The sequence below is a fragment of the Nothoprocta perdicaria genome, unplaced genomic scaffold, assembly GCF_003342845.1.
Source record: "Nothoprocta perdicaria isolate Ctin4 unplaced genomic scaffold, notPer1 scaffold_272, whole genome shotgun sequence".
Classification (NCBI taxonomy): domain Eukaryota; kingdom Metazoa; phylum Chordata; class Aves; order Tinamiformes; family Tinamidae; genus Nothoprocta; species Nothoprocta perdicaria.
The window spans coordinates 253,207-279,295 of record NW_020455502.1 but is presented as its reverse complement, the minus strand read 5'-3'; the positions used below and the strand labels follow the sequence as shown (position 1 = coordinate 279,295).

Below are 26,089 nucleotides of genomic sequence, written 5' to 3'. Positions count from 1 at the left end.
CATTATTTTCTGATAAGGTCTTCAACACCTCATATCACTCCTGCATGACAACTGGCAGAAACAGGAGGGAGCTCTCTGTGAAACAGCCCAGTTTCCAGTAGCTCTGCATCAGCAGTTATTGCAGCACATGGATTTCATACACAGTTGTGCATTGTTCTTCCCATCTACCTGCATTGTGAAGGACTTATCTTCACAAAATGGAACTATAATGAATCCTATCAAAAACATCATTCATGCCCTTTTTGCGGCTTTTCTAATTATTTATTTATTTAATTTYATTTATTTATTTATTTAWTTAATTGTTTCTGAGGACSTGAACTGGACAGAGCTGTTATCACATTCAAAGGAGCTGCTTATTCGTTGCTCTCTCTCTCACTGACAGCATGAATGTGATTGTAGTTCACCCTCCGCCACTATTCCTAAGCTTCCTGCTTTGCCTTGGAGTCTCCACCTTACAAGGACAGTCTGTCAAATGCAGTCTGACAAATTCATGACAACAATTATATCACAGAGTTGTCTGTAATTTTTAGTCCTTCAGTGCTCTTCTACAGGAAGTGGAAGCCCAAACAAATCAGCTGCTGTTCAGAGGGCGTTTACGCATAAATCACGTAAAATTTTCTACACTTCTGTTTACACTGTCATACCTGGCAGCAGTAATTCCACCACTGTAAATGTCAAAATCTATTCATTTTGCAGACATTGAAGGACACTGATGAAGGCAAATTCATATTGAAAAATACATTTTTCTGTTCTAGCTAAAATCTGCTAGTGATTTTTAGAAATTTCTAAATTCTATCTCTTTTTGCTCAGTATATTGCAGAACACCTGTAGAAAGCCACACTGCCTTCGTGAAGTTGATGCGACTGTCTTTTTAGTGCTTATATCATTCAACTCATCAGCAAAAAAAAAAATGCTCTTCAGTTGTAAAAACGCAGCAGCACGTGGGCTGTGACAGTTTAATATCCACTGCCGYGATAACATTCTCAGGAAGACTCAAGATCAAGATCATATTTGAATGACAAGTAATGGAAAAGTTTTTCACTACCACTGTGAGTCACAGTTTGTTACGTATCTCTGATCTATAGGGAGTACATCCCTATACATAATATCTAAGTTTATATGCCACATAGTGATACATATATATGCATATTGTATCCACACACACTCATATACCTACATATGTGTGTATACATACATAAACACACAAATATATATATATCTTTAATAGCTAAATAAAATAGTTTGGTGACCATGCYACTGAACTTGAGTCAGCTGCTCCTACTTGCGATGAATCAAATGAAAAATGTAAGACATTATACACTACATATAAAATTCTCCTTCRGAAACAGGTATAACATAATAAAAAAACATTATAACCACTATTTTTTTCAGAACTCTCAAGTCATTATCATCGAATATGTTTCCCCTGTGTCTGATTRCAAAATTTCTTTTGTTTGAAGCAAAGTACATATTTAAAGAAATGACTTAGCTTAAATGCATCAAAATAAATAATTAATAAAAGTCTCCCAAAGCAGATGTTGAAACCTGGACTGAATAAGAGCTACTAGCAGATCTGGAAACACACTGTGTGTTTAAGTCCTGTGCACCATCATAGAGCAGAAGTACTTACATTTGCAGAAAGCTGGGATGTGAGGGTAGCAACCTTTTCCTGTGATGCAACCAGCTCTCTCCGTAGTTTCTGAATTTGCTAAATATGAAAACAAATAGATTCTGGTCAATATTTTAACTATTTTTTTTTTTTTTGCTTTGGTTTGGTTTTGGTTTCTAAAAGGACCCTAACTATCTTTATAAAATCTAAATTTGACAAATTTTAATCTCAAAACTACTCAGAAATACAGATCACTAGATGGCACTTACACTGCACCAACTGTTTTCTTGCGCTTAAGCGGTGTATATGCTAAACCCCCACTTACTTTAGCACACAGAGGCAAATGTTTAATCACTTTGTATGTACACGGCCCTGCTTGCACATGCAAATGTCATGTTCTTTTACCAGACTCTTCAAGCTCAAAGCAGGTCCTTAGCCTGATCAATGACAGAGGCCCTCACTGGTGGACACATCTGAGTGAGGTTCATCTCGCCTCACTAYAGGCATGTGATGCAGCCGCCATACGTTAAATGTCTACGTTAGAATGAGACGAAGTGCCAAAAAGTACTCCCCCTCTGCCTGGCACCAAGGAGATCTCGGTGACTAGCTCAGGCACAGATGTCTACTTTGTGGATGTCTAAAGTTAGATGAGATACAGGAATGTGGCTACTTCCCACATGCCATGCAATTCAACCATGCAGCCTGRTTAAGCCATATATAGCTTTCAAGAACTTGCTGGCCAACTTAAAAGAAAAGTAGCTTAAATGTGCTTGCTGATACAAAAATAAACTTACTTCAAGAGTCTCCTCCTGCATCCTTTTATGAAAAATAGGATCCTTAAGCAAAGTTCAGCTAGAATAGACATCTAGCATGAAACTCATGAATCATTTTAAGCCGACTTAATCCTACTTTAAATATGATATGGACCCCCATTCTTGCATTGAACTTTAGCACAGCATAGAGTTTCACYTTGAACCCCTTTCATTTTTGGTCATAAAAAGAATTATTCCACACTAGGGACATGAAATGRGTAAAACCAGATGAGGAAAAGGAATATATAACATTCACACACTAACACTTRCATTAATAAGGACTACTGCAATACTTAGATGTTATCATTCCCTTGAAAATCAACCAGGAAAATTGTACATAGTTCAAAAACAACGGGTACTTGTACATTTGTGATACAAAGGTACCTACATCACCTACACTAGCTCAAAGCAAAGCACACAGATTACTGAGCTACTCTCCAGCCCGGACTGCCACTTCCTTTCTTCTTGTTGGYTTCTCATAACAATTATTTTTATTTGATCTTCCTACTTAAACTATATTTTCAACACATTCCTGCAGATACGCAAAGGCAGCTCTCTTCAACATGTCCTGTGAAATGTTCACAGAGCTCATCTTCTAGATATTGAGAAAATACACAAAAAAAGAAAATCTGTTTCACCTCAGTACATAGGGAAATGAAGAGAGTTATAACATGTTTTTTAGATCCTTTAACTTTCTGAGAAGGGAGCTTAGAAAAAGTTCAGGAAAAAGTTATACTGACATATACTGTGATAAGTAAGGAGGTAAAAGTATGTTTATTTGTCTGTTCATCTTCCTYCAAATGCTAAGAATTTGCTATAATCTTTGGTGAACTTATTACTGGATTATAATAGCCAAAAGCAGGAACACAGTGAGCCCAGCAGTCTGAAGGCACATAGCTCTGTGAAGTGTTAGAAGGGCACCCCTTGGTGCTGCATTTTATTGCTGCTACTCCTCATGGCCTTTTAATACAACCAGTATTTCAGTCAGGGAAAGGCTGTAATTTTATCCAGCTGCTGACCCCCTCTTGTCACCCACTCATATACTAGGAGGAGAGAAAAGCTGTTCTCTGTGTCACAATTGATTTATAGCTGAAATCAGTCTRCATTTCTCTGAAATTCATCAAAGCAATCGGTTTCAGAAACTTAATACAATGCAAAGTGTAAGTGATACAGAAGTTCAAAGGAGACATTTTAAGTATCTCTTCTCCTGAAAAGCAGCACATTACYGACTTGCACAAGCCCTTGGATGCAATAAACAGAATGGTATTAAATCTGAAACCAGGCATATCACAAATCTTTCACTCAGAAGCCTGGCTCTCATCGATTCTTCACACCTTTTCAGACCTCATCCAGGAGCACTGCTCATTGAGAATGCAAAGAAAACATTACCCAGGGCAGCTACAACCCTGGCTTTCCCCTAGCAACTCTGAATTTTAGCTATGCCGGATAATCAATAAACTTCCAAATAATATCATACATCTATGTTACTGTAAAAACACAGGAAAGTTTTACCTCTGAATGTGCCTTTTCTTCTGCCTGCAAGGAAAGAATGAAAGAGGAAAAAAAAAAAGCTTTAGAAACAATGTGCGACATAGTTATATGAACAGAAAATAAAAGGCAGCTCCATTTAAGTGAAATGAATAGCGTCATGGATTCATTACCTCCAAGGAAGGTATGCTGTAGAAACAATAAATGGAATTCTTTTCAACTTGGAAAARCTCCAACTGAAAATGCAAAGAATTTGCCAGCATCCCGACCGCTGGGCTGCAGGGGCTTGCACTTAAAAGTAATTTCTTCCACACAGAGTACTGACCAAAATATTAAGATGGCCTATCAAGGTGTGGTGAAATTTTAGCTCAAGCTTGTTAATATTACTTAATAACTTCAGGTATTTCCCGTATTGTTATGTGTGGTGTCATATAATGCCCCTATTTACTTAGCAGACTTTTTCAAAAAGCCAAGAAACTAAATTATTACACTTGGAAAGCATCTCTTTGAATAAATTTTACTCTGCTAAAGCTAAAAACATCSAGTTACTAAAAACCTTGAGATGTTAACATATTTCTCAGTGCAACTTAATTGCTCTTAGCTGATGCATCTGATGCATCCCCACATGGGAAGGATTTTGCATCACAATTGATTGGTCAGCACTGACGTGACACTCACAAACACTAATTTTCTGATCAATGTTCACAAAAGGGCACCTGCTTACAGCATGGAACTGAAAATATATCCCCACCATTGTTACTTCAAATGTAGTGCATGAAAAATCCTGGAGGGTCAAGAAAGACGATGTCCTCTTATGAACCCTGCTGGGCCAGGAAAAGCTAAAAAAGGTAACTCAGGGTTGGTGACCTTGTCCCAAAACTGCCATGGGGGGACCCTTCATCCTAAGTCTGCTGCACCCCAGTGATGATAGACGGGCTGCAGGTTACTAGCAAGTGGCTCTCACTGCAGAGAGGTGTTGCCTCCCCACCTGGGTTCAGCTTCCACGAGCCATCTTCGGTGGCCAGTGGAAGGAGTAAGTTAAAGAGATTCTGGGTGTACCATCAACAACCAGTAGTTTTCAGCCAAGGGTTCCTGCTAGAACCATAATAATCTAGCAGCACTTTGGCACATAGCAGCAAAAGGCTCTAAAAGCAATATGTAATTTTTTCTTTCTTTCTGCTTCTTAGTCATATCCAAGCATCCCATCCTGAAAATCCATTTTTTTTCTTAAGACTTAAAATATTTTTCTTAAGACTTAAAATATTAACATATAAATTATGTCTCCTTTGAGCTCAGCTTGGCACAGCTAAGGAGGACTAAGAGGTCCAAGTGTAACTAATGCTGAGGAGCCAGTGACAGAAATGCAGCAATTAACTAAGGCTGCACAAATTGCAGTATGTCTCATCTGCAGAGTAGGAGGAGATGAAAACTGGAGACAGCCTATCACAACTCACTTCATCACACACCTTTTTTCAAGTCTTGGAGAGCTTTACTTTCAAAACTGTATGAATTTCATGTTACATTAACACAGTTTTGGCTGTAAGCACAGCTAGACAGAAACTACAGACTACTAATACCCACTTACACGGCAAAATTTTTCTTGAAACAAAATATTTGGCTCTATACATGCATGCCTCCACAAGCTAAATTTCTAAGCTTTCCAGATAAATACTGGAAATCTAAGTTGCAGAGCAAGAAGAAAGCCAATACATACAGAAAACGCTGGCGAATGCAGAAGTTGTGGCTCTTCGCAGCTACTCATTGCAATAGCAGCAGCAAAATCTCTCTTCTGAATCTCACATACTAATTCTCARAGAAATAGTCTTCAGAGAATAACTTTAAACCTTTTAGCTACCCCCTGGTAGCTAAAAGCTGTACATAAAGCTCCTGACCTGTATTCAGTGTGTTCTCCGAGGCTCTCCAGAGAGCACTGATTAGGCTGCAGGGAAACAATAGCACCGAGGCCAGTGAGAAATCTGATAAATACCCTTGGCTGAGACACGTGTGGAAAGGCAKCAGCTTGGGAACTGCTGCACAGGGATTTCAGCCTGCATAAGTGAGGTAAAACACCCAGCTCTCGTATTTCCCCCTGAATCTTGAGCTGGGAGTGAGTAACGTGCAGCACAACCCCGTGAAGCTGCTGCTTTCTGCAGGAAATGGGGCACTGCAGCCCATGGCTCAACAGTGAAATACAGTTCCACATTTTCAGTCGATCTGATACCAATTGCCAAGATGTCATGTTTCCACTCCACTTTGCCTCCTCTCTGATCAATTGCTGAAAAGCTGCTTGAATTATATTTTTCACARGATCAGCAGTTCCAAGAAGGAGACAACCTAATATAAACCCCACTAATTTTATCATGTTAATTCTTTCTGGCTCTTTACAAATCTTTCTGTAGTTTCATTACCCTGTCTACATAATCCATAATTTAAGAACTGTGGCTTAGCTTCCCAGTCAGAAGATTCAAAGCTATTCCACTGCCTYGCCATATGACCTTGTATAAATAATTGAAAGTTTCTTTTCCAGAAAAAAAATACTGTTTGCTGATAGTGTGAAGTTCAGCTAATATTTCTGTGTATATGTAATAGACAGCAAAAATTCTGTAACCTTAAATGACAGGAGGTTATATAAATGTGTAGCATTAGAAAATCCTTGCCATAATAAACAAGTTTAGGACAAAGATGTGGCAGGGATGCCAACTAATCAAGTGCTGAACGTATCTGATTTTTGGCATCTCTCAATTTTGTAACATTCTTATAAAATTTGACATCAGAACGGAATTAAGGAAACTCCTCATGCCAATTGAACATAATGCCTGATAGGAAGGTCAACAGTAGCAAGCATTTTTCCACAGGTGAAGCATGTGAATGTGAGTCATATATCACATTAAAGTTGGTCTACATATACAGTCCACCCCTCCAAATAATTCAGGGCTGGTCTATAAGGGGAAATTTCTGCACTTGAATTGCTCATAACTTGCTGCTAGGGGCCAGACAAACCCATAACTTGCTGCTAGGGGCTGGGCATTTCTAAGGATAGAGCAGAGAGCTGGAAGAGGCACCGCTGGGGCAGATGTTGTAGCATCCTGTTCATGGACACAACCTGCTTGCCAAGCCGACATGAGCTGAGCGCCGAGCCAGGGCTCGCAGCCCCCCGAGCGCTCCCGCTGCACCAGAGCACACACTGCTCTTGACCCTGGCTAGGGGCCTCCGTGCCATTCCCAGGATGTTGTCACCTGACACTACTCAAAACCTCAACATCTAAAAGGAGACAGACTCTTCATGACTTCACAGTGTGAAAATAGAGAAGTGAGTTGCTCTTCCATGAAAATGGGCCCRTGGGCATCACTCGTGGCTGCAGGAACTGTTGTGTTTTAGCAAGGGAATGTCCAARTGAGTTCAACTCCTTCCATGCTAAACAGGTTTCCATTTCTTATCAGTAGAATAACTGAAATCACAAAGTGTGTAGCAGATAGCAAAACGCTAACAAAACAATAAAATAGGAAAAAAAAACCCCTTTTGCTTGAGACAGGAGAATATGATTAGCAATTTGTTAATTCCAAATAAAGCTAATCAAGATTACTTAATTTAGGAAACTCTTTTCTTGGAAGAAGAGTGTCTAAATTCATGTCATTTCTTTCTGAATGTTGTCATCTTCAACAAAGATCAATAGATGGTTAAATCAAAAATTGTATCTCCCTTACCCTGGAGCAACTTTATGTTTTTAAAGAGCATCTCAAATGCTGTCAAGACAAAAACACTTTTAATTGATCAACTACAGAACTAGTGGAAAACAAGCAAAAGCACTCAAAATTATCAGCCACAAAGGCATGAAGCCATTTATAGCATGAGGGTTCCCTTGAAATAAGACTCCTGAACTATCATCACCTTCATTTTAGCTTTCAAGATATACACAATGTGATTTTAGCAGTTCTAAGTTAATCACTTAAAAAGATGCAAATGGTGTCTTTTAAAATAGCATAACAATACCAAAGTTGAAAATATATATTTCTGTTTTACTGCAGTACAATTTAAATCCTTCTAAACCTCAAGCTATTTTATTTTATGTAAAATAAACAAGAACAGAGGCAAACAAATCTTTTTCTTTCTAAAATGTCAATACTCACCGTAGAGTAGAGAGAGGATGTGCTGGAGACAAGTGATAACGAGGACCCATGTACTTTAAAAGGAAGAGAAATATGAAATATTGATTAAAGAACATAAAGCCTCCCCCACAAAGCTCAGTAACCCAACAACGCTTCTTAAAATGAGTACCAATCTTCCACAAAGAGTAGTTATTATGTATTAACAGTATAGAAAAGCTGTCCTTATTTTTTCTTTTACTTCAAAAAAAAATGCTGTATACTGAAAAAAAAATGAGAGCAAGACAGTGAGACTCAGTATTAGCAGCCAACAAACCAAGTGTCACTTCTGTTGTTTTGGCAAAAAAATCCCCTATAAACACACACTTCAGCGAAACGAGGACTTGAGTTACTTATATGCCAAGGAAAGTGATGTCAATGTGTGTTCTGCAGAACAGCTTGGAGTGCCCGGGCCGAGGTGCCGGGCTTTGCTCGGCTGGTTTCTCCCCACAGCACAACACAGCACAAGGCTGCACATGGGGAAGGTGCCGCTGAGAGATGCCTCCCTGGTTTCCACTTTCTGCATGCACTGCAGGACCCGGTTCAAAGGCGGCCCCTGGCCCTCATGGAAATGGCAAGAGAAGACCTGGCTGAGACAAAATATTGTCCCTTCTGCTTGTGATGGTTGCCCTAAACTCAAAAGAAGATGGTTGATTTTGTTGTTTCATTTCATTTGTGCTTCAAAAGAAATTTGTTGTTTTATAATCTCCTAGAGTTTGCTAAATATATTATTTTGTTTTGATAACTATCTGGAGACTGTCAGTATGCCTGGCTGATAAGACAAGAATACATGGACTAGACAAACAGAATTTACATATGATTTTATAATTGGGTAATTATTTGAAAAGACTTGGTATACTGACAAGTGAAATCCTGTTGCTTTCAACACAGCAATTTTTTCAACCTCTGCTTAGAAACTAGATTCCCCATTCTGCTGCTGCACAGAGCATTTATACCATTAACTGACTTCTTCGTTCACTTTTCTTTCCCTATAAATTTATTCAGAAATCCTATCTTAAATAAAATACCTTTAGTCTTCCAATAGCAACATTTCATGCTAATCTCTGATGGCCACAATCTGCTGAAAACTCTTTACTGCACTGGCCTCCACTTACTCAGGTTGCTCATGGATCCACTCCAGCTGCATATGAAACGCAACTAACGAAAAGGCTTTCAAGGCCTCTGCTGATACATTACTGAAATACCAGATCTAACACCTCTTTTTCTCTGCATATATATTTCCTATGTTTCTATTCAGTCTTCCAGACTATCCTTTGATGGTTCTCGCATTCCTCAGGTCTGTAGTCACTTCTGTCCTTGAGTTATCTCATATGCTTCAGAACAATCAGCCATCGTCTCTGTGCTGACAATCCACAACTCACTCTGCTCTGCATCCTGCTGTTCACACTGCATGTGCAGGTGGTTGCCTGACATACCCAGTAAAATACAGAAAAAGGTGCAGAAAGCTAGAAGTATTATTTGTCAGCTATCTCATCCAGAAAGTCTTCTTTTCTCTTACATCTTATAACTATGAGCATTGATGGGAAAAAAAAAAGGCTTGGTTTTCTTCAGCTTGTTAAAAAGATTATTTGATTTTTCACCATTTGGAAGTAAGAAAAATGGAAGAGATGATGCTATAGTCTTAATCACTATTAAATTCATTTTTTTTAATTAAATGGTGTGAGAACTTTCTGCTCATGGGAGTTCTGCAAAGGATCAGATTTACCAAAAATATTAAGTAACAGAATTGTTATTGCACATTCAATTAAGATGCTCTGTGAAAACAAATGAACAAAAGTCCCAGCCTCAAAWTCTAGCTTTTGTACGTAGCATTAAGAAATCAAAAAGACTGCAATAAGCTGCATTGAGAATGCAATATAGTCAGATTCAAATGCAAAAATTAGGTAAAGACATTCACATTCTGTTTGCTGTAGGAAGCTGCAGGGAAGTCCTGAAATGAAATTACTCCAAAGAAAAAAAACACGGAATACAGAAGTAGGACCAGGAAAGCAGGGAATAAGAATAATCAAGATATGCTCAGATACTTCAGATTTATAGGCAAAAAGTAAAAAAATCATTTCCAAGAAGGGTTTCCTTCAGCCTTTTCTCCAAAATGGGGCACATTTATTAAGGCACAATGTGATGTATACTGCAGACCATTTTGTGAGGTAAGAAAGCCCTGCAAGCCCAGCTCAACAGAAAGCAAAAAAGATCACACAATTATTTTAACTTTTATGTTGCCGAAGAAATAATTTAAAATTTTACTACATTTTGGAAGTTACCAGGTTTTTTTTGCTTACCCAAGCAGCAACTCAGTCTTACCTTCCTCCATGCTGTCCCTGAACGAACCCGAATGACTAATTGCTCGTGGCCTCTCTTCCAAGGACGTGGCACTGCCACACAGCTGCGAGGAGTCATCGTAGAGATCGAAAGAAGTGTCTTGGGCAGGGATGCTGTTCGAGCGCATCATACTTGGTCCGGGAAGGTTAAACTGGGATAGGCTGGTGGGACTCACTGGAATGCAAAGCTTTATTAATGAAGTGCATTTCCACTGAATGGATTTTGATTCTGTACAACACAGAAATGTATAACGAGCATGATTAGGTGGACTTTTAAGCTGTTTGAAAGAATGGAAGATTTTTATTCCTGCATCGACAGCCACAATGACAGGGTTGAAAAAGAGATGATATCCAAGGAGATGGGGTAGGTGCAACTAAGGCTGTAAAATATGCAGTCACACTGATGTTGGTGTCTGAATAAATACTTGTTCACTTTGATAGCCGAGGAAAGAAAATCAATGAGAGAGATGAAACCCAAAAGTTAAAAAGGAATGGGGAATTGTCTTTTTTTTATATAAATAGCTCTTCTGATAGATCCCTAATTGTATTATTTTGTTTTATACACATAYGCTACTGACTGCAGTTAACATCAAAGCTGCCCCAGCTCACTCAGGATATGCCAATCCATTGTTTTTTTATAGCATTTATCACTGTATAAAGTMAAAATTCTTGCATAGGCCAGTTAAATCCCATCATAAATAGGAATAGTCTGTACACTCCTTGTTCAAATCCAGAACAGCTTTGAAGAATCTCCTTGAAGCATCTGGAAAGTTTGCCAGGAGCAAGGAAAGCCTGAGCGTGTACTCAGCATCTAGAAATGACTCGAATCCAGCCTCAGCCACCGTTTGGAGCTTCTGCTTTAGATCAAGCAAGATGTGCCTCAAGGCACAAATTACCAGAGCAGTTTCGTTGTGAAARTCAACTAATACCACAAAACTATGACAATGGAAGGAAGGAAAGAACAGCAATAAGAACTTAAAATTAAAAAACTGATCCTATTTATCCCTGATGTGAACAATAGAAATGTAAGAAAAAAAGGGTAACAATAAASAGAGAATGACAGAAAGTGAGCACTATTCTGTGTCTAAAACTACTGCAAGTATATGGAAGAAATCCAGAGCAGTGGCTCTTTAGGCAGTATCCAACTTCATTTTTAAAAGTGGCTTTGTTCAAATCTTTTTCCTATTTGTAATAAAGTCCAACATTTGTTCATCTGATTAAACTACTTTCAAGGGATTGCAGCCTGCAGAGGTTATAGGCTGTGACAGGGTGATGGAAGTGTGGATTGCCGCTAATTCTATGCTAAAACTCTAAACCATGCTAAAACTCTATGCTAAAACTCTAAACCACAAAAACTCATTGTGAGACTAAGTTTGTCTCCAGCACTGGGGAAATAAATGTTTTTCTATTAAGTATTTAAAAAATATATATATCTAAACCAGAATTGGGGTTGGATTAACTTGAAACAAGATCCTGAAAAGCCAAATACAAATCAGGACCTATAATCAAATAAACCTAGAATATGACTCACTTCCTAAAATACGATATGATTTTCAAGGATAGGATTTTGATGRGACCCAGCACAGTTACAACCAGGACCTGCAACTGAAGTATACTGGAAAGGCAATAAACCTGAATGCAGGAAATAAAACAATGTCTAGGGTCTGGGTTGACGTCTATTAAAATCACCAGGAAAAAACCCTACTGACTTCGTGAATCTTAAGCTGGGTTAATAGTTGAGTGCTTTGATCTGGAGGCTAATACTCAGCTCTTCCTCAGACTTTCTTCTCCTTGGGTAAGTCATAGAGAATCTGTGCTTCTTCTTAGTATATAAAATAGGATGAATTCTTGTCTGCTCCATGAAGTACTTTGAGTTTCCCTTCATTAGTGAGGTACGATAACATGGCGATGGAAATGTTAAAATAAACTATCTTGCTTGGAAAACTGGGAAATACGAACAGTTGAACTGGATGATTCTATTCTAAAACAGGAGAAGCGGAGAAGGGAAATGGCATTTACCCAGGTTGGAAAAGTGGTATTTCCCCGTTGCAGATGAAGACATAGCTGAAGGGGAAACCAGCGGGGACTGACTGCCAGTGTCTTGCAGGCCTCCGGTTGAATGGGAGCGCAGCCACTCCTTGCCCTCCTCCTGGCTCGTCTGCCGCGACGACGGGGTGTACCTGAAAAACCACAGCTCACATGCTCAAACCAGCCCATTAAATCCCCTTCACTGGTGAGACACAACAAAATCCTTGGAATGCATCAAGCGATTGTTACGGATTTTACCAAGGTAAAATTTACCATCTTATTGCAACAGAAACAAGACTTGAGACCCACTAGCCCAACATTACATCAGGTTCATCCCCCTCCCCACACCAGCACTCCCTTCCTCTGAAGAAAGATGATAAAGAGTCATACAAAACACATAACTGAGATGACAGGAAAGGACTTAAAAGCTACAGCAAGTGTACAGGTTGATGCAAAAGCTCAGATATTGTATGGCTAGGATGGGTAATGGACAGAGTGGAAGCTGAGAAAGGCGAGTAGCCGCTTACAAAATGACACCTGCCATGGATCACGTGTGGGCAATTGGTTAGATGAAAGGAGTGAAACATCAACAACTCTGAAAAAGGAGTTTCTGTGGGTGACGGCAGCTATTCATGCTCAAATGCAAGGCCCAGTGCTCTGAATGCTACTTGGCATCRCATCCTGTCCCAAACAGAGGGGAGGGAAAGGGACAGGGGAAAATCATTATCAGAAGCAAGTTTTCTGAAAGGAAGAAGTCTGGCTATTGAACAATTTATCAACTGCTTGCTATGCTGAACCAGTTGCCAACACAAGTGCAACTGATACATGGGCTACCAGGGAGAGCTGATGACTCACTGCCTAGGCTCTTTCGGCTGGGCTGGAAGAAGGGAAATTCTGGTAGTGGTTACAGTCACGGAAATGTGCAGGCATTTCTTATAGTGTGGGTCTTAACCAAAAATGCTTTCTTCAGCAGTGTCTGCAAAAGCCCACTTCCTTCAGCACAGTCTCATGTTAAAATACAAGTCTGTCCTTCCCCATGTCATGAGCCATCAGTGTTCCCCAAACAGAAGAGCAAAAAGGGCTTTTGGTATTCTGGCTTCTGACTTAAAATGGCACAAAGATTTCTGCTTAGAACACAGATTAAATGAACATGCAAGTTTTTCTGTTAAGCTTGGGGCTTTGTATGATATTTGAAAGCATTAAAGCATCTTTTCTGATAAAAAAAAAAAAATTTTACTTTCTAACTTTCTTTTAAAGGATATATATGATCTATTTTTTCCAGAGTCACACAGAACAGTTACCCAGTGGTTATCAGATCAGATAGATGGTGAAATGTGAATTCAGGATTTGGATTTGAATTGGGATTTCTGTCTGTCAAACCAAACTGGCAGCCCTTTTGGGATATGTGATCAGGCCTTTGTGCCTCCAAGCTGGTTTCCACTCCATTTCTCCCTCAGCTCTTGCCCACCTTCACAGCCCTACAGCCTACAAGCGTCAGTCATCCCATCGCACCTGTGCAGGGAACACGTCTCTGCCTCTTCCATATCCTGCCTTTCCCAGCCCCTCTCCAAATCCAAAGGGTCGCTGCCYTGCTTGTTGTATCTGCTCTCTGCATTAGGGAGCTAGGCTGCCAGGCCCGATGAGACAAGGCAGCCTCCTGACTCTCTCCCTTACATCCATGGAGTGCAGAAGGGGGCAGAAAACTTTTGGTTTCCCTCATGAAGACAGCTGTAATGAGTGGGGAATTTGCTGCAAAGCTGGAGTCTCAGTACTGTTGGGGAGGGCCCAAGAGGACTAGCTGCAGCAGGGCTCATTTTATACTTAGAGAATTTAGATACTAAAACATCTATCTTGCTCCACCCTTCAGCTACATCTTCAATTCAAATTCCATGGGTATTTGCATTTAGTTTTCAAGTTCAGATCTCTCTCTAAATCTTGTTTTTCTCCATGTTTTGAAGTCCACTATATTGCCAAGGTACTTTGCCTGTCTTTTTTAGATCTCCAGGATTGAATGTCTCTTAASATTCATCACATAAGGAAACTATTCCTAACCATATTCACTTTCCAAGATACATCTTGAAACTAAATTTATTCACTGGGCAGACTTGGAAAGAAAAAGACCTTTGTTGAAGTCTACAATTTTTTGGATGGAAACTAAATACCAAGAGCTCAGTTGTAAACGGGATCAGCAGAAGAAAGTAAAGGAAAGATAGTATAGAAAAGGTTTCAGAACAACGGAGAAGCAGCAGTCATGCTCAATAAAATATATACCTTAATCCCTTTTTGGGTAGTGTATTTCTGTCAAGCTGCATGCTGTTAAAACAAAAAGAACCCTAAGGACATATGGCAAACAGGACTGTTCAGAATTACAAATTTTAAAGGTCTAGATTTGGTTGCATAACAGAAGGTCATTTGATGTTTTCTAATATATCTTTCATGAAAAATCCCTGACTCACTCGAGAGGACAATGGGACATGGACTGTTGCATATTCATTTTTCATCCAGGATTCTCTGGGCTGGCTTAGTGGTAATTTGGACACTGTCCAAATCACAGAGAAGTTATTCCCTATCATTTCTAACCTTTCTACTGCTTCACCCCGCAATCTGTGTGAGCATCGTATGGTCACAGCATGAATCTTTATTTTTCACAGCTTGGTAAGATCCTCCAGGAGATTTCCCAAAGAAATGAAGGTCACAACACCTGCGAGGAGACCGCRGGGCTTTGCCAGAAACCAAATGCCAGCCCTGTTTGTAGAAATATGTGCTAAACACAGGGAGCTCTGGCTTCCTACTGCCATGGGGCTCGCACAGCCAGGGGATGGTGGGCAATGAAAACCAGCACCAGGGCACCTTTATTGTATATTCACACACAAACAGTGGCACAGTGGGCCGTGACCTGAAATCCAAGTCTGGAGTTTTCCTAATTTAAACCCCTTCAATGCTAGACAGCTAGTGTCTCGAGGGCTGGGAGACATCCGTTGCCTTTCCTTGGCACCCACTGTCATCTGGGTACTTCCACACAAACGGTTATTAAACCAGACCCTGGCTAGTGTGGGCTACACTTGAACATCTGCATTAACAGAAAATGTTTTTTTTTTTTTTCACAGATTGATTGAGATTGGAAGGGATCTTTGGAGATCATCTTAGTCTAACCCGTTTTGCTTGAGACCACAATTTAGTCTCACCGTAAGGATTAAATTGTGAAATGGCTTTGGGAGGTTTCTGTATTAGATATCATAATCACATTTCTGAGAGCTGCAGGTACTTAGGCCTCTACCTCCTGCCCAAGGAAACTCTCCTGCTATGATTAACGTTGAGTTTCTGCTGTGCTGGGAGCCCCACTCCCACGTAACCTTGATCAAAGAAGGTATTGAAAATATGTTGGAATTAATGATCTATTACCATTAGGGCTCTCAGTCTAATGAGAGCAAAAGGAGTCTAAAACAAGAGTCTAAAACCACTCTTACAGCAGGAAGTCTTATAGACATTTTTCCCAGCTTCGTCAGGGCCTTGTTCTGAATGGGGACAGAGCAAGTGGGAGAAGGAATTGAACAGGTTTCAGCACTGGTTCAGCTGTGGTGCTCTGCGTGAGGACAGGTCACTGCCTGACACACGGCTTCACTTCCAGCATTTTGCTCCCTACACAACCAACAGAAGAGTGTCTGGTAAAAAAGAGAACACGAATTTGAGTGCAAGATTCATGTATTAATTAGTCCCKTACAGAAAAGAATGGGGTCCTGATGGTCCTCTATGTGGTTTATGCACCAATAACAAACAAACATGATCATAACAGAGACAATACCTTCTGCTAATATTTCAAAACTCCTAATGAATGATACATTTTCTAATATTACTTTAGCTTYATATATTCAAAATAATCTATATCACATTATCTAGACATGAAGGAGCGATCTAGARCTCCTTTAAATCAATCAGTGAGCAGAAAGCTGTGATGAAGTCAGATAAACAAACTAACCATCAGCACAGGAGCCTGCTGAAGAACTCCTGAATTCAGCTGCCCAAATGAAATGGGGGTGAATATTACTCAGTATGAGCATGAAATTATTGCAGCTGCTTAGCAGGGAGTTCAATAATCATGTGTGTTTCATGAGAAAAAAGATCTCATGAAGATGCTCTCAGCTTTCAGGTAGTCACATGCAATGATCCATCATTACCCAGGGCTCTAGGCAGTGATACCTGAAAGCATTTCTGCATTCAAAAGCTGAGTTTGCTACTTTAAGCTTCAATAAACTGAACAGCAGTGCGCGCTGACCCCAGTAGGACACTGCCAGCCGATCCTCAGTGCTCTCAAGATTTGTGGGGGTAATATCAAAAAAAAAAATCCCAATTTAAAAAGTTCTTCATTATTTTTTCCTGACAGAAGTAGTGTTTCTGTGGAAATCTTTCTCCTTGGCTCTGAATAAACAGGAGCCACAGACCAATAAAAAGTGAGGCTCAGAATACTATACTACTGCTGACAACGTTTTCCCTTGCTGCCAAAAGCAGCCTTGTAGGAGGAAGACATGTGCAGACATAGACTGAAGTCATCAAGCCCCCTGTCTCTCCGTTGCCATTTTTGGTTTTGCATTGCTGAAACCATCTGCAAGTTCTCTGGGGGGAACTACAAGAAGCTTCTGTTTCCTCCCTGTCCTTGGTGTCGAGGTTGACTTGGGAACGGGGGAGAATGGCCATAATGAACTATCTCCAGGTGATTTCTAACTGTTGCACGGATGCTAGGGAAGAAAACAAATTATTTCAAAATAAGAAACATTTAGGGTGGTGTAGGATGAATTGACCAACATGATATGGGACTTGTATGGCTGAGCATACCAGAAAATCTGATACATGATGCACTGTTTCACACCTTGAAACCAGAGCCAAGCCATCAATTCTGTCAATAATTTTGAATAATCGAAAGTCTTGAAGAGTTTAACTGGATTTCAAGGAAGTTTCATGGTCCTCAAATTTAAACAACATTCTTTCAAACTAAGCCAGAGCTAACCAGTCATGTAATTAGAAACTACTTCCACTCTGTTAATCCTCTTAAAATACAGTCATTTATTACTGATGAGACCACTGTTAATTCCTTTATAACTGCATCTTATGCATCCCCTGCTGTCACTCAGAGCAGCAGAAGGATACAAATCTAAAGGCCCAGCAGGAATTAAGGATCCAGAAGAACTACTGATGATGTGTCTACATGGAAGGTTTCATCAGCCAAACCAGTGACATTTCACCAGTCAACCTAGGAAAGAATTTTATTTTACAGTATGAGTAACCTTTTGCTTTATTTTAAATCCCTTCAAACTGAAGTAAGCTAAAATACAAGTGTTCTCCCACATAGGGAGCCACACTATTGCACTSACAGGAGCAGACTTGTCTAAATACTATTATTGCAATAATAGCTCAAGTGCTGAGGGCGATGCAAATTTTGCTGATAAAGGAATTATTTTCACAGTGATTACTGTTGTTTTTATGAATCACACAGTATTTGTGTAGAACAAACTTTGATGCCATGTCAATATTGCAGTAGATGTGTAGCCCCGTGTTTCTACTGAGCTATTGCTCGGTGGGTAGCCTGAAGCCCAGGCACGCGACCATCTCACTGCCCCTTACACGCTGCTTCTCTTTCATTTTCTGAGGATGTCTGCTTTCCTGCAAGTGAATTCAGTCAGTCTCATCTGAGATGACACTATTGACAACCTGCTGTTACTTATCACTAGCTTTGCTAAACGACCTCTGCCTCTTCCCAGGACTGAGGACTTGCCCACCTTCCCCTTGTCCTCCACTCCTGACCCATCCAGTCACGCGTCCTAGTGACCACAGGGCTAGTTCAGCCAGCTGCTTGGAGCAAGGAGGAGAAAATGCCATTTGGATCTGTAAATTGGAGACTTATCTAGGCAATCTTTCACTTGTCCCTTCCCTTCCAGCATGCTTACTGTTAGCATTCGTTCAGCTATCAAACTGCAATTAATGGCCAAATGAAGCAAGAAAGGTGCTTCTTAGTATCACTGGCTCTTTCTTCTAACATTCGCTAGACTTTCTCTTAGTATCCTCATCTGCACACAATTCAGGTAACTGGCTAGTTTTATCTTATTTTGTGCTTTGATCTGTCTGATGCTGTCCCTACATCACATTAGTATATATCATGACACACATCATTTGGTCTTGGGCAAGCCCTRGGGTAAGTGAAGAGTGAGTCTTCTTGCAGATCATTTCTTACGTCTCACCAGACTAGATCTAGTTTGGCCAGAGGCATATAAAATATAATCTGAATCCCTTCACTGTGGTTTACAAAGGGAAAAAAGGACAAAACCTTTTGGCAAGCAGATCTGTCTCTTAACATAGCAAAACAATACTTATATTGTGAAAAAAAAAAAAGCTTTACTACTCGGAGGTTTTGCTGCATAAAACAGTTCAGAAATAATACAGCACTTGTAGCAGAGCTTTTGGAAAAATCAAACTGCAAAAATCCTGTTGGGGCTATACTTCAAGAAATGACACCATTTTCTCTAGATACCTGTATTTGTTTTGAGGCCAGATCAACATGATAAATGGCTCTCTCTGGACTCAATCATAATATCCCCATACAGACAAATCTGAAAGTTAAAAATGTTGCCAAAGGCCAAGTATTTGGAACCACTGAAATTAAGTCACTGAACAAATACATGAAGTATTAGTGGTGGGGCTTGCTCAGGAGCTTATGCCAAGCTATTAACATTTTGAATGTGATGTTTAATATCCTCTGCATAAATATGATCTTTGGCAGAAATTCAACACCCTTCCACATGATCTTATTGACCTCAGCATTCCTATATGTAATATCAAAAATCAGTGGCGGTTCCTATGAAAAGTATTAATAATTAGCTTTCCAAGAAATATTATTCTACTCAGTTGATGGCAAACATCAAAAATTATTATAGAAATTATTAAAGAGACAGTGCAAATTAAACACTACTCATGTATCAGTGTGTTTTTAGCTGCTGTTGTTACCATACATTAGACTGGTACAGACATACATTTTACAGTGTTGTAAGCATGTTAGTTAGACGTGTGACTTTTCACTGATATAGCAATACCCATGAATACAGCACAACCAACAAAATGAAACATGTGGAGAATTTCCATCTATATTTGACCAAGAATTGTTTAGTTTTTGATTTTTATAAATGCTGATTCACTAAGTGAAATCACTCAATGGAAAGATTGGTAAGGAATCTGGTTTTATATGAAGGGRAAAAAAGTTGATAACACGGCAATATTTTCTTATGTATAGAAAAAAAGCTTCTTTTTTTGCTTTAAATATATATATTTTTGAATCATTTAGACCTAAAATGTTTCTGACTGGCTCGGTATCCTTTTGGAGGAGCAAGATCAATGGCTAATGAAAAAGGTCAAAACTCACTTTTTCTTTACTTTGTGAGATAGGAAATCTTTCTTGAATCTTGAAGATTTTCGCAGGAAGTGAAAGCTGCTGCCTAGCAAAGTTTACTGTCTCYCTCTTACAAAAGGCAAGTGACGATTTCACACACACACACGCACAAAAATAAAAATCTGGGTACAACAGTGCCTTCCCTCAGGGTGGCTGTACCACTTCAAAATATAATTTAAGCAGTAAAACATCCATGGGTAAACAAGTACTTTAACAGCACAGACAGGGGGAAAATCTTCCTTGCCCGTGTCCCTCTGTTCCAGACACTTGCCAGGACTGTGCATATCGTGACGTTCTCATCCTGCAAATGCCTCCCTTGAAGTGAAGCTGCATTTGAGTAAAGAGCTGTGGAATGGCTGCCATGTAAGAAAAAAATTGGACAGGGCTGGGTATTTTAGGGTAAGACTAGGGGGYCAGTTGATGGCAGGGGCCCACCAGCTCTGCCTGTGCTTTGGGTAGTGGGAAGAAAACTGGTGCGGTCCCACTTCCCAAGGAGATGCATTGCTAAGAAGGCAAAGATGCAGCTGGGAGCTGCGGGGACAGCAGGCAGAGCTGGCAGGCAGGAGTCATCGTGCGGCTTTGAGACGTGCCCTTATGCGTAAGGAACTAAGGGTACTTAGGGTGTCGTGCCCTTACTTAAGCAGGTTGCCCTTTCCTGCGTGTTTTCTCCAGAAAAAAAGGGAATGAAAAAAACCAAACACCTTCTCAAGATAGAAAAGACATGCTTGTAAAACCTTAAAAGGCAGTTGATTCAGTTGCCTGAGTTTTACTTTCAGCTCTGTTTCCATCCTTCTTTTGTTTTTAAATACAGGACTAAGCTGCTGATTAAACAGTGTCCCTTTGGGAAAAGAGGTGAACATTTTGTCTTTTTTTTTTTTATTATTATTATTTTTTTGTGGTCACTGTTATCTATAGGCAAGCTCACCTTTCCGAAAGAGTAGATCGGACGCTTCCAGTCCTCATGAGCAGGCTCTGAACCTCCTGAGTGCTTGTTGTCAGTCCAGAGAGAGAGCCGTGATGGCTCAGAGGAAGGTCAATGGACTCGGAACTGGTGTGGAGGCTAGTCATGGACTGGTAACTTGGTGTGTCCTTACTGCCAGCTGAAGAGCTGCTCAGGTTTGCAGCCCACACAAGAGCACCTGATGTGAAAGAGTGCACTGAGGCGGGACTGGAAGCCAAGGAGTGACTTAAGCTTACAACATCTGCATTTAAGTCCGAAGGTTTACTGAAGAGGGGGCTGCTGCTACCACTTTGCCCACCTGCACTGCCCATGCTGCCTGTACCCGAGGATGGAGACTCCAGGCTGCCTTGCCGTGCCAATGTGGTACTAGGGCTGGGCATTGCCGATGTGGGTTTCACACCTTCAGTACTGGGTGCAGAGGCAGCTTTACCACTTGCCTTGGCACCAAACAACCTAAATGTAAAACAAATAGCTTTAGAGAAACTGATAGCTGTGTTAAACATTCATGGCGTAACATCCTAAGAGCCAAACTACACATTTAATTACTGCTATGAAAATAATGCCTACCTAGGTCATTCAATTGCATCTCAGAATTCAATTCACTTAACCATATCACAACAATCCAGGCTAGTTTCATTATCAACAGCTCTCAYTCACTCTTGTTCAGATATGCTCTTTTCACACACAGACCTTCCCAGAGAGAGTTAAATAAGCACATTTTTTTGTCTTAATATTGCATAAACAGATGATACTTTCACCCATAGGCATTCCTACCACTAAGCCATTAGCGTTTAAACCCCTCGCATCCCAAATGAGCCAAATGATGGCCACAAACACTTTGAAAAGGGCATCCTTCATATTYATCAAATGTCTGAGTACTCATGGACAATTTTCCTCTCCTTGCTCTTTTGCCCAGATGCTCATGTGGTCATCAGTCATGTAGCAACTAGTCAGACAGAATAAACTGCACCAGAGCTAAATGCGCTCAGTTTGTTTCCGAGGGCAGTCAAAACASATGTGCAATTCATGTACTTGCTTCCAGTAATTACCAAGAAAATGATTTCTACAGTAATGATAGGAAAAACCTAAATCCTCTAAAACTGTTGAAAGAGAAAGGCGTGTAATGACTTAATCTCCTACTGGAAATACTTTAAGCTGCACTTCAAGTGTAGCTCATAAAAGAATATGAAAATAAATGAAAAAGTGATTGTGGTGTAAAGCAAGCATGGCTAACAATGGAAGAAGCCGTTTTATTTCTTATCGAGCTCTGTGAAATTCAAGGGCAGCTCCCTYAGCAGCCAGTAACTGGAGAGGCTGTTTGGGGAGCTGGACACAAGAGGGCACTATTGGCCTTTCCTCCAACGATGGAAGGGTTTCCTCTAAACGTGCATCATGGCAATTTGAATTTCCAGAAGCGTTACGAGTAGGGCGTTTCCAATTGAAATTTAATTTCACTAATGTTTCTGGTGAAAGATGTGACAAAACTGCTGTGATGATGAAGCTGTGGTAGCAGGAGATCGCTGGCAGTGTAAACACAAACGCTCTTTACCTGCCCTATGGAGCTAAAGGCCCTCGGAGCTGGAGGCAGCACTGCCTGTTCCAGTAACAGAACGTGTCTGAAGGAGTTGCCTTGCTCGCTTTTGGGGATTTATTGACAGGGAACGTGACATTTGCCTGAATATTCAATAAGAATCTATTCTATCCTTCAAATTGTTGTTATCGGAGTATGCTTTAAATTGAGCGTCAACGCTCAAGGAACAGCCCTTTCAGGTCTGACAATGTCTTTAGTGCTCAAAGAAATAATTCTGTTCTGTGAAGAAACATTACTCTTTTCTTTTTCATGCCTCATTCYCTATTTGTGGCAAAATATGCCCAGACAAGGCTTTTTGCCCAGTGAATACAATTTCAATAGACTGAAAACCGCTGCTTTCTACACAYTGTGACTTGAGGAGCTCACAGCCAAGCGCTTACCTTCGAAACGTGGGGGAGGCAATGTCCGGGTATTTGGATCCTGGCTGCCTTAATCCCGGCGTGCCGGCGGCGCTGGCCGAAGTCGGGCTGGATTTGGGGGAGCTGGACAAGGAGACGCTCTCGGAATCGGACACGGCCACTTTCTCCTTCTCCTTGTCCGTCTGATTGACGGTGACGGGACTGGAGCGCCCGGAGCCGATCTTGCTCGGCTCGCGCAGCTTGGAGGCKGCAGCGCCCGCCGACTTGCTGCTCACGTTGGAGTCGATGCTGCTGGTGCTGGAGCGGTGGCCACCCCTGCCGGGGATGCCGCTGCCGCTGGATTTGGAGGGGCGAGGCAAACTGCGGTACTGCAGGGTGGTCTTGGAGTTCACGTGCAACACCCCGTCATCCTGGTTCTGGGAACCATCCAAGCTCGTCTTCCGCCCTGCGCTGGACTTCCCACCGAGGCCTGAGGACTTGGGCATTTTTCCAAGGGTGGCCGACCCACTTGTGATCGTCGCTCCGCTTGAGGTGATTATGGTTGAAGATGCCATCCCAGACTTCTTGAATCCAAAGGAGCCAGTAGCAGTTGATCGCCCAATGCCCGAGGGAGGCTTTTTGCCTTCATCACCACTACTTTTTCCTGCATCTGATGGAGAGCGCTGAATGGAGGCKCCTTTCAAGGGAGTCTTCACTTTTTCTGAAGCTTTTGCATCATCCGTTTTTCCTAAATGAACATATATTTTACARGGTCATTTGGACTTGCAGCAGTAATGTCTCAGTATCTAACTGTAGCACTTACACCACTTAGACCACTATACAGTTAGGATCCCAAAATGAAAAACTACAGAAACAGAGAAATTGTCCTAAGAAAGTAGACTAATTTACATGTCCCCTGTCAGAAATCAGTTCTTTCATTGCAAGCAACTACTAAGCAAATACATTACGAGCAACTATTAAGCATTAAAATCCTGATATTCTTCTGAGAATTTCTCGTTTAGTATCTAGCAGAAGAGCATAAAAGTAGAAAATATTTGAAGGCAATAAAGCTTTTATTTTAATGCTATTTCCAYATATAAGGTATAATATTTGAAAACGAACACAACATACAATTAACATTTTCAGAAATATGACATTAACTGTGCACAAAAATTAATAGCACTTATTAAATTACTTTGATTTTCACTCTATTTTCTTTAACCTAACWGACTGTTCTGTTGTTAGCTAGAAAAATTATCAGAGATGATGATGTCATGGTATGAATAAATCATAACTTTCTTGGTTTATAACAGTATCATTTATACGAGTTAACAGTCTTTGTCATATCTTTGATATCTTATCAAGGTTTTTGATTTTCTGAGAGACTGTCTTTAGCACTACACAGGCAGATTCCTAAATYGTATTTTTACACAATGTTATTGTGGTGTTCTTAAAGGTCTAGATAAGATATCCTCTTCTATATCAAAATATCTTCTTATTTTCAAAAACAACTTTTCAGAGCCAAAGAACACATTTTTTTGATGAATTGTTGTATTTTTTCTTTATCAATTTCTTTTTCTTTAYCAATTGTATGCTCCTAATATGGTTCCTAATATTTAGCATATCAAAGTATTTACGTCATCCTTCTAGTGATTACAGAAGGTATGTAGGGGTGGAGCAATTTGTATTGTGGAACTAAACCATTATAAAGAACAACAGCTCCAAGTCAGCAGTAGRTCCACTCCTGCACTTATGCATGTAATACATGAGTTACCCTACACAAACATGTGCACACRCCAATATACAGATCAGAATCGCAGTGTGAGCACAGATTGTGCTATTCTTAAAAAAAAAATAATGCTTTGGTTCTGTGTTGCATGATAGCTGCCTGCTCATCTTCAGCAATGGAGAAGATCCAGGAAACAGGGCTGTTGTGCAGGAAACCCCGTGTTATCTTTCTCCTCGTTGCCCTTACAAGGTTGCAGCTTCTGAGTCTAAATGGCCACGGACATCGCAAGGATCCTCAGGGGAAATTCTTACAGATCTGTCAGATTCAGCAGTCCAAATGGATAGGAAAGTAAACTAAAGTTGCTGGGTTTTTTTTTTTCTTGTTGTTGTTTTGTTTTGTTTTGGGATGTTTGAGAGGTTAGATACTGTTCCAACTGAGGGGCTTATACATGCTTGTGAAAGCATTCTGCCAGGACAGACAGGGTGCTAGGAAATGTCCTACAAAGGAGCAATCTTTTCCCTAGTAACAGGATGGACTAGAAGATCCTAATAGGGATGTTTCCCATCAATTTTGTTTTTTGTTTTCAAAATTGGATTGTAAAAACATCTGTTCTTTTTTTTTAATTCTGAAAAATCTTCTTTCCCTTTCTGAAAAAGCAGCCTTTTTCAGAAGAAAATATGAAATCAGCTAACACTTATGAGTGTAAAACAATATATTTTTTACAATTTTGATTTCTTAATAATAAAGTGTAAAGTACCTATAGTATCTGGAATGTGATAATTGAACTTCACTTCAAAAACATGCATTTTGGATCCTCTGRTTTGCATGTTTAAGGAAGAGATTAGTTTAAAAATTGCTCTAAGAATTCCCTAATACAAGCTGACTTACTCAAATCATAATAAATCAAAATACTATCAGAGTTTATGTTATGGATGCACTCTGTATGATTAATAAACTATTAGTATGCAGTGTAGCAAATTAACAGATACCAAAATGAGCAAATTAGGATATTATGATAGTCTTGGCTCAGAATCATTTATGATAATAACTGCCAGTGTGCTTACAATTCTGCTACCATATTCCCCATACCTATCACACATTTACAGTATATCCATTAACTATTTTTAACCCAGTAAAGATTTCTTACTGCTAGACTTCAGAAGAAGTCTAAATACAAAGCCTTTATTTTGAATGCTGTAGCCTGAACTACAGAAGTTTCCTACCTGGGGTCTTGAGAGCACTTGTCCCAGCCTTGTGCCTGGATTGAGCAGTTCCTACTTGTGCAGTCATGCCTCTCCTCCAGGATCCTGTTTGGGAAACAGAGAGGGACGCTTTCGGCCCCCCTTTCTCCGACTCTTCAGACAGCCCCGAGGGGAGGCCTTTCCATTTGCCACTGCTGTCTACGCTGCTGTCAAAATCCTCCTCTGGCTTCTTCAGCTCTTCGGTGCTGCCCCAAGTTTCGCTGTCCGTCACTGAGCGCTTCTCCGAGTCSGTCTTCAGCTACAAGACATTTGCATCGTGACAAATGGTCAGTACTACTGTCATCTTTGTTATCTGCTGATTTCTTAACTCCCAAGAGGGCAGGAGAATCAAATATATTGCTTTATTTGTACCACGGAC

The 26,089-nt window shown here is 40.3% G+C and overlaps 1 protein-coding gene across 2 annotated transcripts in view; it reads right to left on the bottom strand.

The window, feature by feature from the left end:
* NAV3 (neuron navigator 3) overlaps positions 1-26,089 on the bottom strand; it is a 247,832-nt gene that overhangs the window by 32,215 nt on the left and 189,528 nt on the right. For both annotated transcript variants that reach the window (XM_026040972.1, XM_026040973.1), the window contains exons 14-22: positions 25,693-25,969; positions 22,783-23,488; positions 20,776-21,264; positions 14,690-14,731; positions 12,410-12,570; positions 10,374-10,565; positions 8,037-8,089; positions 3,934-3,957; positions 1,631-1,708 (exon numbers count right to left, since the gene is read on the bottom strand). In XM_026040972.1, the coding sequence (XP_025896757.1) occupies positions 1,631-1,708; positions 3,934-3,957; positions 8,037-8,089; positions 10,374-10,565; positions 12,410-12,570; positions 14,690-14,731; positions 20,776-21,264; positions 22,783-23,488; positions 25,693-25,969 (2,022 nt within the window). The remainder of the gene's footprint in view (positions 1-1,630; positions 1,709-3,933; positions 3,958-8,036; positions 8,090-10,373; positions 10,566-12,409; positions 12,571-14,689; positions 14,732-20,775; positions 21,265-22,782; positions 23,489-25,692; positions 25,970-26,089) is intronic.